This window comes from Carex rostrata, chromosome 17 (genome assembly GCF_964058835.1).
Source record: "Carex rostrata chromosome 17, lpCarRost1.2, whole genome shotgun sequence".
In the NCBI taxonomy this organism is placed as follows: domain Eukaryota; kingdom Viridiplantae; phylum Streptophyta; class Magnoliopsida; order Poales; family Cyperaceae; genus Carex; species Carex rostrata.
The window spans coordinates 4,260,627-4,274,461 of record NC_135934.1 but is presented as its reverse complement, the minus strand read 5'-3'; the positions used below and the strand labels follow the sequence as shown (position 1 = coordinate 4,274,461).

The 13,835-nt window shown below is 37.2% G+C and overlaps 1 protein-coding gene across 1 annotated transcript; it reads right to left on the bottom strand.

The window, feature by feature from the left end:
* Positions 1-1,931: 1,931 nt before the first annotated feature.
* LOC144568692 (uncharacterized) lies at positions 1,932-6,182 on the bottom strand. The gene is made up of 4 exons (XM_078319062.1): positions 6,050-6,182; positions 2,529-3,372; positions 2,001-2,108; positions 1,932-1,944 (listed from the first exon to the last, which is right to left on the bottom strand). Exons 1-4 carry the CDS (start codon positions 6,180-6,182, stop codon positions 1,932-1,934), a joined length of 1,098 nt encoding a protein of 365 aa, XP_078175188.1.
* Positions 6,183-13,835: the final 7,653 nt, after the last annotated feature.

The window sequence follows — 13,835 nt, the reverse complement described above, 5'->3', positions numbered from 1 at the left end:
TGTTTAACTTTTTGCCAATAAAAGCATAATATTGGTATGATTTTGAAGTTACAATAGTTAATTATAGAGTAAAAATGCGAACATTTTCAACCTCTCCATGTATAAAATATTTACAAACCACGCAAAATATGGTCAATCAAACTAAAAAAAAATTAGGAGCTGGTAACGCCAAAAAAAAAAAAACTAAATGTTTATAATAAAAAATTCTATAATTATGAGATACTGAGCGAATAACAAGAACAAGTAGAAAAATTGTTTTATTAAAATTTGAAAGAAAAATATGGTTCCATTACAAAGTAAGAATATTAGAAAATTAAAACAAACTAAAAAGTAGTCTACTGTCAGATCCCATTCAGCTGGAAGAAGAACCAAAAATTTGGGTTGTATATAAATAGCACCTATCAGTATCTTCATTAACAAAAATAAGTTAATGAATAGAGACTAAATCATATCTCATTTTGATAATATATATATGTCTATTACATGTGCATAAATTTAACAATGGAGGTGCTCTAAGGTCAGGAAATCAAAACGTGCAACCAACTCCAAGGAAACGAATGAAAGGAAAAGCTGAACGGATCACCAATTCACCAGAGAAGCCATTTTTTTCATTTATCATGAATGAAGGTAATTTCATCCGTGTACAGTTGTACTGTCAAACCGGATAACATTTAGTGCTGCTCATTTCATCACCTTATTGTTATATATAAATTAGGATTTTGACAAAAGTTATGGGTTTAACTTAGAAAAACCAGGCTTGTATTGAATCTGAATTCAAAATTAAGCTGAAAATTCATTGTGTTGGCAACCCTTGACAAATTAATATCATTGGTAGTCAATAATCTTCTAATTAGCAAGCTTTCAACATTTAAGATGTTCTTACATGCATCTTTTTGTTTACACATCAAATTGTTTAAAATAATCAGATCAGGAGATATAAAATTGCAGCTTTGTTTTGGTACATCATGCACCATTTTTATTGGGCTTTAGTAATTCGGAATCCAATTTCCTAACAACAAATCAGAGCAAACAATATCACCCTGTGAGAAATGCATTCATGCACAAAATTGTAAGATACATTCCCTAAACCTGCAACATTGGAAACAACCAAATACAGATCAGCTATTCACGGTTTGCTAAATCAGTAGGGTACAATATATAGTGCCACATGAAAGACAACAACAGAAGATAGAATTAAAACACATTTTACAAAAAAACAAATTCAAAGTTCAAAGAAAAACTCCTTTGCCAATGTAACTTCACCTTTCTTAGAGAGCCCATCTATTAAAGAGTTATGAGTTAAAAGTCGAAATGGAAATCCATGCTATGCAGCACCTTCCTCTGCCTTCTCAATGTCACTTTTCTTGCACAGCCCTCTCATAAAAGTGGAATAAGTCACAACATCAGGCTTGATCCCTTTGGAAATCATGCTATGCAGCACCTCCTTTGCCTTCTTAATTTTACCTCTATTGCACAGTCCATCTATTAGGGTGTTGTAAGTCACGGCATCAGGCTTGATCCCTTTGGAAATCATGCCATGCAGCACCTCCTCTGCCTTCTCAATTTCACCTTTCTTGCAAAACCCATATATAAGAGTGTTGTTGTAAGTCATGACATTAGGCTTGAACCCTTCGTAAAACATCACAAAAAGCACCCATGCCATCTCAGTTTCATCTTTTTTGTACAGCCCATCTATAAGAGTTAGGTAAGTCCTGTCATCAAGCTCGATCCCTTTGGAAATCATGCTATGCAGCACCTCCTTTGCCTTCTTAATTTTACCTCTCTTGGACAGTCCATCTATTAGGGTGTTGTAAGTCACGGCATCAGGCTCGATCCCTTTGGAAATCATGCCATGCAGCACCTCCTCTGCCTTCTCAGGTTCACCTTTCTTGCACAACTCATCTATAAGAGTGTTATGGTAAGTCACAACATTAGGCTTGAGCCCTTCGTCAAGCATTGTAAAAAGCACCCCTGCCATTGCAGTTTCACCTTTTTTGCACAGCTCATCTATAAGAGTGAGGTAAGTCCTGTCATCAGGCTCGATCCCTTCGGAAATCATACTATGCAGCAACACCTTTGCCTTCTCAATTTCACCTTTCTTGCACAGCCTACAGATAAGAGGGGTGTAATTCACGGGATAAGGCTCGATCCCTTTGGAAATCATGCTATGCAGCGTCTCCTCTGCCTTCTCAATTTCACCTTTGTAGCAGAAACTATATATAAAAATGGAATAAATCACGCCATTAGGCTCGATCCCTCTGGAAATCATACTATGCAGCACCTCCTCGGCCTTCTCAATTTCACCTTTGTCACACAGCGCATCTATAAGAGTGGCATAAGTCGAGACATAAGGCTCAAACCCTTTGAAAATCATTCTATGCAGCAGCTCCTCTGCCTTGTCAGTTTCACCTTTGTTGCACAGCCCTCTGATAAGAATGGAATAAGTCACAAAATCAGGGTTGAACCCTTTGGAAATCATTCTATGCAGGACCTCCTGTGCCTTCTCAATTTCAAGTTTGTCGCACCACCCACCTATAAGAGGGTAGTAAGTAAAGACATTAGGCTTGATTCTTTTGGAAATCATGCTATGCAGCACCTCCTCTGCCTTCTCAGTTTCACCTTTCTTGCACAGCCCATGTATAAGATTGTTGTAAGTCATGACATTAGGCTTGATTCTTTTGGAAATCATGCTATGCAACACCTCCTCTGCCTTCTCAATTTCACCTTTGTTGCAGAGCCCATAGATAAGACTGTTGTAAGTCACGACATTAGGCTTGATTCTTTTGGAAATCATGTTATGCAACACCTCCTCTGCCTTCTCAATTTCACCTATGTTGCACAGCCCATATATAAGATTGTTGTAAGTCACGACATTGGGCTGGAGCTCTTTGGAAATTATGTTGTGCAGCATCTTCTCTGCCTTCTCAATTTCACCTTTTTTGCAAAACCCATCTTTAAGACTGTTGTAAGTCTCTACATCAGGAATACATCCCAGCTGGGGCATTTTTTGGGTTACAATGGCAGCAGCCTCACCGATCCTATTCTCGTAACAAAGGCGCTTGAGTATTGGATTGAATATCCCGGTCCCAGCTCTGTGACCCTTTTTGAGAAGCCGACCAAGATAAGAAAATGCTACATTGAGCCGATCCGCTTCAGCAATCATGATCCCAACGGAGGGTTCAGAGTTGCCAACCTTAGCCGATAGAGAGCCAAAATGGTGTGAAGCCACTCTTGGGTTGAAAAAGCGCCCGCCTTTCATTGTCTCAGCCTTCTTCTCTCCCTCCCGCCTTGTTGCTGGTGCTGGTGCTGCTGCGGCCGCCTCCAAATCGTCCCCAAAGATGTTGCCAATAATGTTGTCAAAGAAGCCCAAGTCTCATAAAAATTGTGGGTTAATTCAACCAGTAATTTATATATGGCATCATACTCAATGCCGCATGCAGCAAATTTTTGTTTTAGGGAAGTAAACGGGAAATGGCTTGCGTATCCGACAGTACGAAAGCTGTATATGTTTATGGGATATCCGAAAATTAAAAAGTTACGTTATTATCTGTATTTGTCTCTATATCTGATTCTGTTTCCGAAATTAAAACTGTATAAATCTCCATTTTTCCATTCTATTATTAAGCACGTTGGGTGTCCGATCCCCCAACGGCTACGATTAAAAATTGAAATTTCAAATTTAATCTCAGTCATTCAATTACATAATCTGTCTTTTTTTTATTAAATGCATCTGAATAATGTGTAGAAATTTAAATTTAACTAAAAATATACTCGCCACACGTACCGCCACATGACGCATTACAATTAAAATTAAATAAACTCTGAAATTTAGCAATATAATATATTTCCTTATTTCATTCATTCCTTATTTCTTCCTCTCCAATTTAGCGATATAATTATGTTTCCTTATTTCTTTCATTCATTATTTCTCTTTTATGTTTCTATAGCTATTGCCGTGAAAAATTTAGAAATATTATCAATTTTGTTTCTATACATATCAGGATATTTGATAACAAGTTATCTGGCTTTTAGCGATTTTTTTCTTTGTTTCCTTGTTTCTCCTCTTCAGATATCTACATGTATGAAAATACGTTGGCATATTCTTTTATTGTTAAATAATTATTTTTTATTAGTCTATTTTTCATAAAAATATGTTATTTTGTATGAAATTTTTTTTCTCTTATAATATATTCCGTTGTAACGCATGAAAATGATACTAGTTTTCAAATACAGATCTTGACGAATATTATCCGATCCGTTTGTATCATAAGTCTCTCTGGACAGTTGATATCAAGATATCATTGTATATATCATTTAATCATTGCATTCCGTAATTATTTCCAAACACGAGGACACACCTGTCACCTGTGTAATTTCTGTAACTTTTATGTGCATTTTTAACTAGACATGGATTCAAATGTCTCCGTTTTTTTGTGTCTATGTCATGTCTTCATTTTAAAAATTTAAATAACTCAAAATTTAAACCTTAAAATAAAAAACAAAACCGTTGGATATGAACTACATCATTTTATCTATGCACGTGTAAAAATTTATGGCATTTCAACTTTGTTTTGGTTGTCATCTTGAACTTATAAAAATGTATACTAATGTGGATAATTTTTAGACGTTGATTTTTAAACTTATTGATTCATATAAAAGCAAAATTGAAATGTGATAATTTTTTATGAGCATATAGAGAAAATAACATAGATCACATATAACGGTTTTATTTTGACGTTTAAGTTTTAAACTTTGAGTTATTTTAAGTTTTTTAAAATAGAAGTATGATGTAGGCACAAAAATGGAGGCATTTAAACCGTCTTCTTCCTAACTAATTTCATATGAAGTATTGTCATAAAATATACCGAAATTTTTATTTATACAATAAAAAAAAATCACCCTGGTTTTGAGAAAATTCGAAAAATATTCAGGCCGCACAGGCGATTGACGGCCTCAAATACTGCAATCTGCATAGACATTCTGCGGCCCCAACTTTTTTTTTTAGATACAATGTTTTTGTGGCACACAATCGAACCAATGCAAAAATATTGATTTAGTAAAAACATTGTTTTTACTCCGCAGAAATCCAACCAATGCAATGTGCCACAAAAATCAATGTTTTTGTTTCTTATTAATTAATTTTCTGTAACAAAATAAAAAAAAGTTGGGGCTGCAAAACGCCTGTGCAGACCAATATTTAGAGCTACAGATCGCTTGTACAATATGGGTATTTTTCGAATTCTGATCAAATGAGAGTGATTTTTTTTTTTTTTATGTTATAAATAAAATTTTCGGTAAAATATACGAAAGCCGTGTCTTTGTTTCATAAAAAAAGTGATGTTATTAATACTATATTTAATGCATTTTTTTTTCAGCCGCTAACCCAACGTTATATATTAATTTGGACTCAATTGCATTATTGTTAAGGGTGCAAACGGATCATATAGTGGTGTACAAATCAGATGTTTGACATATACGGATTATATCTTTTAAGTATGCAAGTACATATACGGATCAGATATTTACAAATATAGATTGTATATATGTAAATATATACATAATTTTTTCATAATATATATATTAAACTATATGATATATACCTACTATTTTGAATACGGATAATTGAAAATTAAAATAATATATACATATATATCCATACGGATATTCATATATAATTTTGAGATACGAACATATAATATCTGATCCGTTGCACCCCTAATTATTATAGGGCCGGAAAGGGTCTTACTAAAAGATTAAAAGTTTGATCTTTGAAATTTTAAGGGCTCTTTCACAAATATTCAGATTTTACTTTTTAAGATTTTTCCATTAATTTTAAAAACTTGCAGGGTAGTTCGTGAAAAATTGAAAGGATGGCACTGCGCATTCACCGGTTTTTCGGGGTTTTATTTGTAAATTAATATTTTAATCCAAAGCGATCCTTCAAATTCTTACTATGGCATCAGGATTCGTTCTGTATGCTGTAAGTTTCGTGCATGCTTGATGAGCTTCAGGATTTGAACCCGATTAGGGTTTGCAACCCGTTTAGGACCTTGACGTCGTATCTCCCTCTTGCTGGCCATGGCTGGCCGAGATCCTGATACCATCAGTATCGCCTTGATCTCCTGAGTCGATTTCATATTCTCTCGGTGGCAGGAGATCGCCGGAACTTCATAGTGCCGCATTCTTCTTGGCTAGAGCGAACCTGAGACGGGGAAGGATTTTCATCAAATTGAACAATTCTTTGATTGAATTTTCTTAATTAGTTCTAATTATTTGGATCCTTTAGTCAAATTTGAGGTTTAGACGATATGTGCTACGATCTTAGATCCCAGCAGCTAATTGGATTCAAATGGAATAGAATCCAATAAGAGAAAAGAGAATTTGGGTGGAAACTGAGAATACGGAAAGAACAGAACTTTATTTCAAGAACAAGATGAATTTCACAATTGTATTATTTCATTGATTAAATTGGTTCTCTGATTACATTGGCCTTATAAAGGCGATTCCATTCCAACAAAAATAACAGAAAACGGTTAAGGAATTCTTCTAATCCCTATTGCTTTGACACATCAGCTTCTAGAGCTTTGCTGTCTTCTTACGTGTCTGAGCGACTCTTCAATCATATGGAGTTTTCCTTCTTCTTCATCTCCAGTTGCAAGCCTCACTGACCTCTCCAGTTTGTGATTTAAACTCTGGGCCCCTTCGTCAGTATTTAATTTCTCCTGAACTCCAACGGTCGTCCCTAATTCTGCTGAGCCTCGCTGCATTCCTTCCCCGTTAACAACATTTGTGGCTTCACAAATAAAATCTGGGAATCGACGTGCAATCTCATCATAGTTCTCCCAAGTAGCGTCATCAGCTGTCTGGTTCTGCCATTGTACCAAGATTTGAACTAGGGCGGCATTTCTTCTCTTGACTAACCGCCGGGCTAAGATCAGTTGAGGAGCTGGGTCTGATTCAGCCCTTGGTCCGATGATGGGAAGCATCGGAGAGACCGCCTGAGAATCACCAATCTTTGCTTTGAGCTGGGAGACATGAAACACTGGGTGAATGAGCGAATTGGGTGGCAGGTTGAGTTTGTATGCCACGGTACCGATGCGTTGTACCACCTCAAAAGGTCCGTAGAACTTGGAGCTGAGTTTAGGATTTCGAACCCCTGCCACTGTAATTTGACGGTAAGGCTGCAATTTTAAGTAAACCCAGTCTCCCACAACAAATGTCCTCTCTCTTCTATGTCGATCTTCATTCTTTCGCATGTGCTCTTGAGCTTTCTTCAGGTTCAGTTTTAATTGAGCCAATGTAGCTTGCCTATCCCTCAAGAAAATGTTAACTGATTCTACTTGACTCCTTGGAATGCTCCCTAATGCTAGTTGAGGTGGAGGGTACCCATAGAGAGCCTCAAAAGGTGACATTTTAATCGCACTATGCCAAGTCGTGTTATACCACCATTCTGCCAAGGAGAGGTAATTCATCCATTTTGCTTGCTTATCAAACACCATACTGCGCAGATAACTTTCTAAACACTGATTCACCTTTTCGGTTTGTCCATCCGATTGAGGGTGATAGGCTGAGCTCATGTTTAATTGAACATCTAGCTTACTCATCAGCTCCTTCCAAAACCTTCTTGTAAACAAGGGATCTCTATCTGATACTATGTTTGAGGGTAAACCATGCAATTTGTATATGTGATCCATGAACGCTTGAGCCACAGTAATAGCAGTATAGGGATGGGAGAGAGGGATGAAGTGAGAATATTTGGTTAACCTGTCAACTACTACTAGAATCACCTCCTGACCTTTGGACTTAGGTAAACCCGTAATAAAGTCCATCCCCACACTTGACCAAACTTCCTCTGGAATAGGTAAAGGCTGCAGCAACCCAGGGGTGGGTATATGCTCAGTTTTGTTTAATTGACAGTTTTCACACCTTTGAACGAACTGATGCACATCCTCCTTCATTTTCGGCCAATAGAAGTGCTTCTTAGCTCTGTGATAAGTAGCTGTTATTCCCGAGTGCCCCCCTAAACTTGAGGCATGTACTTCTCTCAAAACTGCATCCCTCCAATCTTTTTGATCTCCCACACATATTCTATTCTTGTACCTTACCACCCCTTGATGCTCAGTCAAACGATGACTTGCAGCTTGATCTGAATTTTCTGAACTCTCCCTCAACTTCCTTCTCAACTCCTTAATCCACTCATCATTTACATAACTTTCTTTAATATCATTCACCCATTGAGGTATCAATTCACTGACACCATTAATTTCAGCCTCATCTTCTCCAAAATACCCCTCTCTTCTAGATAGAGCATCAGCCACCTTATTCTCTACTCCTTTCTTATATTCAATTTTATAATTAAGCCCTAAAAGTTTGCTCAATCCCTTGTGTTGCATAGGAGTATTGACCTTTTGCTCCAACAAGTATTTCAGGCTGATTTGATCGGTTCTGATTACAAATTCACCCCCCAACAAATAATGCTTCCATTTAGAAACTGCTGTGAATAGTGCTAGCAGCTCCTTTTCATATGTAGAGAGGGCTTGACTCTTAACCCCTAGCTTCTTACTCAAAAATGCAATAGGCCTCTTGCACTGCATCAATACTGCTCCTATTCCTCCTTGGCTTGCATCCACCTCTACCACAAACGGTTGCTTAAAATCTGGTAAAATAAGAACTGGAGCTGCAACCATTGCCCTTTTTAGCTCCTCAAAAGCCTCCTGGGCTGACGGGTTCCACTTGAATGCTCCTTTTTTTAACAATTCAGTTAAAGGTCTAGATATAGTACCATACCCTTTAATGAATTTTCTGTAATATCCCGTGAGGCCTAAGAAACCCCTTAGCCCTTTGACATCTTTGGGTGTTGGCCATTGCACCATTGCTTTCACCTTTGTGGGGTCAGTTGATACACCGTCACTTGAAATGATGTGGCCTAGATAGTGCACTTGTTGAACACCGAATTCACACTTTGACTTTTTTACATACAGCTGATGCTCCTTCAGGGTTTGAAAGGTCAGCTCCAAGTGCTTGGCATGTGCTTCTAGATCCCTACTAAAAACAAGGATATCATCAAAAAAAACAAGAATGAATTTTCTTAGAAAGGCTTTGAAAACCCTGTTCATTAGTGCTTGGAATGTGGCAGGAGCGTTTGTCAGCCCAAATGGCATGACCTTGAACTCATAGAGACCCTCATGTGTGCAAAAGGCTGTTTTAGACACATCTTCTTCAGCCATCAAAATCTGATGATAACCGGATCTTAAATCCAGCTTAGAGAAGTATTTAGCTCCATTAAGCTCATCCAGTAGATCATCGATTATAGGTATTGGAAACTTGTTTTTCACTGTCTCCTCATTTAATTTCCTATAATCTATGCACATTCTCCACGTCCCATCTTTTTTCTTCACTAGCAATACTGGAGAAGCATAGTTACTGGTACTGTGCTGAATCAGTGAATTTCTGAGTAATTCTTGTACAATTTTTTCCACCTCCAGTTTTTGAAAATGAGAAAACCGATAAGGTCTTTGGCTGAAAGGTTGGGAACCCGGTTTGAGCTCAATTTTATGGTCAACCCATCTTCTTGGTGGTAGTGACTGTGGTTCTTCAAAAACTGAATTGTACTTGTGCATAATTTTCTGAAGTAAAGGGTCTGGATCAGAACTTTGTTTATCCTCTACTCCTTCTAGTTTAAACAGTTGAGCATATATCACATGGTTACCCTTTTTCTTCTCCTTTGTCACATCAATTTCACCTTCACAAACATGAACCTCATCTTTTACTCCTTCTGACACTAGTCTGATCTTTTTGCCATCCCTTTTTATTTGAAACATTCCCTCTTCAAGGTTCATCTTAAGGGTACCTAACCGGGCAATCCAGTCCACACCTAATATTATGTCATAGCCATTGTGTTCTAATACCCTCAGGTTTGCTGAAAACAATTGGCCTTGTATGGTGAATTCTACTCCTTTGCACATAGTATTTGAAACCACCTTATTACCCAGAGCACCCCACACTCGTAAGGGTTTGATTTTGACTGTTTCTAGGCTCAAATTATGGACCAGATTTGGGTGTATAAAAGAATGAGATGCCCCAGTATCGAATAAGGCACAAATAGGAATCTCTTTCATGAATCCCTTGAATTGTAAGGTTTGGTTGTAAGATGGGTTACTGATACTGTTTAGTGTGACAGTTTGTTCTTCCTCTTCCTCTTCCCCATTTAGGTTTGCTTCCTCTTCCCGTTGTTCTATGCACCCTTGACCCTCTTCTTGTTCTTCCTCAGCATCAATAGCATGAAGACCCCTTTGACATTTATGCCCTTGAAACCATTTTTCGTTACACTTGTAACACAGATTCATGGCTCTCTTCTGTTCCCGGGTGAGGTTAGTCCTAGAGATGGTTTTAGGTGCATCATTCCAAGGTTTTGAATTTGTTTTAATTGTTTCTGTCCCTTTCTGTACATGATTATCTGGTGGTCGGTTGGGTCTGAAATTCTGATTCAGTGGAGGTTTGGAATTGAAGGTTGTTTGAGGCTTGAAAAGATTAAGTCTCTTATCTATGGGACCTATAATCTCCTCTACCTCGAGAGCAAGATTTATGGCTTCATTTAGGCTTTTTGGTTTGAACAATTGAATGGGGTTTTGCAATTCTACTTTAAGGCCGCTGATGAAATTCCACACAAAAAAGAAATCATTATCAATGCCCGTCTCAGCTAGCAACCTTGATTTAGCCCTTTCAAACTTTTCTACATACTCATCTACAGTTCCAATTTGCTGGATTTTTCTCATTTGAATTACTGAATTTGAACCCTTTCTAGGTCTAAACCTCACAAAGATTTCATCAACCAGTACCGGCCATGGTGGGTTTGGATGCCCCAATCTAAAGCTGCTAAACCATTCTTTAGCAACTCCAAAAAAATTCATAGTTGCCATTCTAGTTTTGTACTCTTCAGGAATCTGATACATATCAAAATAAAACTTGCATTCTTCGAACCAATCAACTGGGCTACCCCCTCCAAACGATGGAAAATCTATTCTAGGTAAATTTACCCTTTGAGAGTTGTGTTGGTAGTCATGGTACCGGTATTCTCTTCTTAAGTCATGCCTGTCCCCTTCAGGTGATTGGCTTCTCTCATGGAACTCCCGTCTTCTAGATGGACCAGTTGCTCTCATGGTCGAATTGCTGCCATCACCTGCTTCTCTTTGCTTACTCGAGATATAATCTGTGAACATGCGAGTTAGTGCTTCAATCTTGCCATCCACTTCTTTAATAGCAGCACAATTCCCTTGAACGGTACTCTCTAGTCGATCACACCTAGCATCACGAACTTGGGCTGACATCTGAGACTCTCTAGCCATCCCTGCTAGCTTCTCGTTGATTGTCGCCATGTCCCAGATGTCCTCCTCTTCTGGAGGATCGTTCTTCCTTGATTTCGGCATTCTTGTCTCTTCTTGGTTGTTCGAACTACTACTGCCCAGCTACAACCGAAGGCTCCTGATACCAATTCTGCTACGATCTTAGATCCCAGCAGCTAATTGGATTCAAATGGAATAGAATCCAATAAGAGAAAAGAGAATTTGGGTGGAAACTGAGAATACGGAAAGAACAGAACTTTATTTCAAGAACAAGATGAATTTCACAATTGTATTATTTCATTGATTAAATTGGTTCTCTGATTACATTGGCCTTATAAAGGCGATTCCATTCCAACAAAAATAACAGAAAACGGTTAAGGAATTCTTCTAATCCCTATTGCTTTGACACATCAGCTTCTAGAGCTTTGCTGTCTTCTTACGTGTCTGAGCGACTCTTCAATCATATGGAGTTTTCCTTCTTCTTCATCTCCAGTTGCAAGCCTCACTGACCTCTCCAGTTTGTGATTTAAACTCTGGGCCCCTTCGTCAGTATTTAATTTCTCCTGAACTCCAACGGTCGTCCCTAATTCTGCTGAGCCTCGCTGCAATATGATTCTGTAATCATTTAATGTGTTTGATTCAGGATTAAGTCAATTTGTCAGGAACTAGCAACACAATTGAATACAGAATCGTTAAGGAAGAAGAACGAAAGACTGGGAACCGTTATAAATCATGCGGTCAAAAGGATTTAAAATCCTGACAAACGGGACCCAACAAGAGACAGAAACAAAATTGATGAAATGCCTTTCTAATGCACAGGGACCCACAAAACAGTGAAACATTAAATGGAAATGGAGACGACAGAGATAGGAGAACTGGAGAAGATAAGATTATGTTTTCAAATAGTAATCGTTAGACCAATGGCAATCTTGTAATTCCTTTATAAGAAAATTTCTATTTACTCGCCTCGGAGAGAACCCGTCATAAGAACTAAGAAGTCAGCATACATGATAGGTTGAATAAAGCTATGCTAGCCAAGTGAGCAGACCACGAGACTTCTTCTTTTTTATTAAATTGGTTATACATATTTTACCCAGGTTTATATCACAATCATCCATATTTCTTACATTATTCCAAAAATGCGTAAATCTCAATTTGGCCCAAATTTTCGAAACTTAATTACAAAACAAAGGTAGAAACAAAATCAAGTTAAACAAAGCTTCAACACAATCAAAGTACACAAGTGGACTCCTTGGCACATACCAAACAATTGTTCTGTTTTAGAGAAACAAATTGATGGATATTTATTTACATTCACAGATGATATTGATCAGGAGACTAAAAATTCATCATCTTTTATTCCAATTTCTCCTCTTTGTTGTAAGGTCGGTGCTAGCGAGAGAGAGAGAGAGGAGAATCGTCTCTCTAAAAATCTCAAATAAATTCAAAGTCAGAAAAAAGAACCCAGATTTTCTCTGCTTGAATCATTGATTCCTCTTCTCTCGATTTTGAAACCAGATTACATTTTTTTTTCAGACAAATATTCATTTGTGCATCAAGCCATCAATTTTGGTTCATTCCTTGTTCAATTCAATCATGTTGCTGATTGAAAGGGACATCTCTATTTGAAAGGAAGGGTATATTTGTCAAAAGAACTAATTTAATGAATAGAAGGGGATAAAAGAAAAAATGTTAAATTTCTATGGTGATATTGGATATTAAGATGTTTTAATCGGAAAATCGGCTATTTTAAAAGTTTCCATGGGTGCACTAGAAATTTTCTATTTCTTTATAGTCTCCCATAGCAATTAAGGCTGAGAATTGTAAAAAATACTATGCAATTAATAAAAAGTTATTTCCTTTATATCTATTCTTCTTCTTTTCTCTCTCTCTTCTCCCTCAACTCTTTTTAATCCTCTCAATTCATTGATCCGCATCAATTCCAATCAGAGTTCAACTGAAAACTGACCTTCGTATTTGACTAATTGCCTTTGTTATATCCAAAATTCAATTAAGGATATAACATAATTGGGACACGGAACCGAGATACTGGTATAACAGCTTGGAGATCGCCTGAGTTCCCTTCATTGCGTTTTATACCAATTTTCCTCAAATTCATGTTTCTACATATCATCCATATGATCTAAAGAATCTGAGGGCTACAGGAGCATTGTACATGTGCTAATGTCACTGTTAATACTGTAATTTCCATCGATTTTAATCCAGAATCCTTTCTGAATTCAGTTGTCTCAATTGGTTATTTCTTTAAACTGGTAAACTAGAAAATTCTGGAAAATTCAGATTAAGTGTGTCTACTTTGTTTATAAGGCCTAAAGATTTTAAGAAAAGATTCTAAACCATTTGAGAATGAAAAATTATTTAGTGTTTATCCCAGCTTTGCCCTTGACAGCAACCATACAGTATTTCACTCGTTTCCTCTATGCTTCACGTGTACTGTTGTGTAATAACCTTTCTAAAGACTGAAATTAAACA

What these genes read in the sequence shown, in the direction of transcription:
- LOC144568692 (XM_078319062.1), bottom strand. Translation starts at nt 6,182, where the DNA reads ATGCGGCACTATGAAGTTCCGGCGATCTCCTGCCACCGAGAGAATATG. An exon ending in GAGGGAGATACGACGTCAAG is followed by an intron (nt 3,373 to 6,049) that starts GTCCTAAACGGG and finishes AATTTTTATGAG; the next exon opens with ACTTGGGCTTCTTTGACAAC. An exon ending in TACTACCCTCTTATAGGTGG is followed by an intron (nt 2,109 to 2,528) that starts GTGGTGCGACAA and finishes TCTTATCTGTAG; the next exon opens with GCTGTGCAAGAAAGGTGAAA.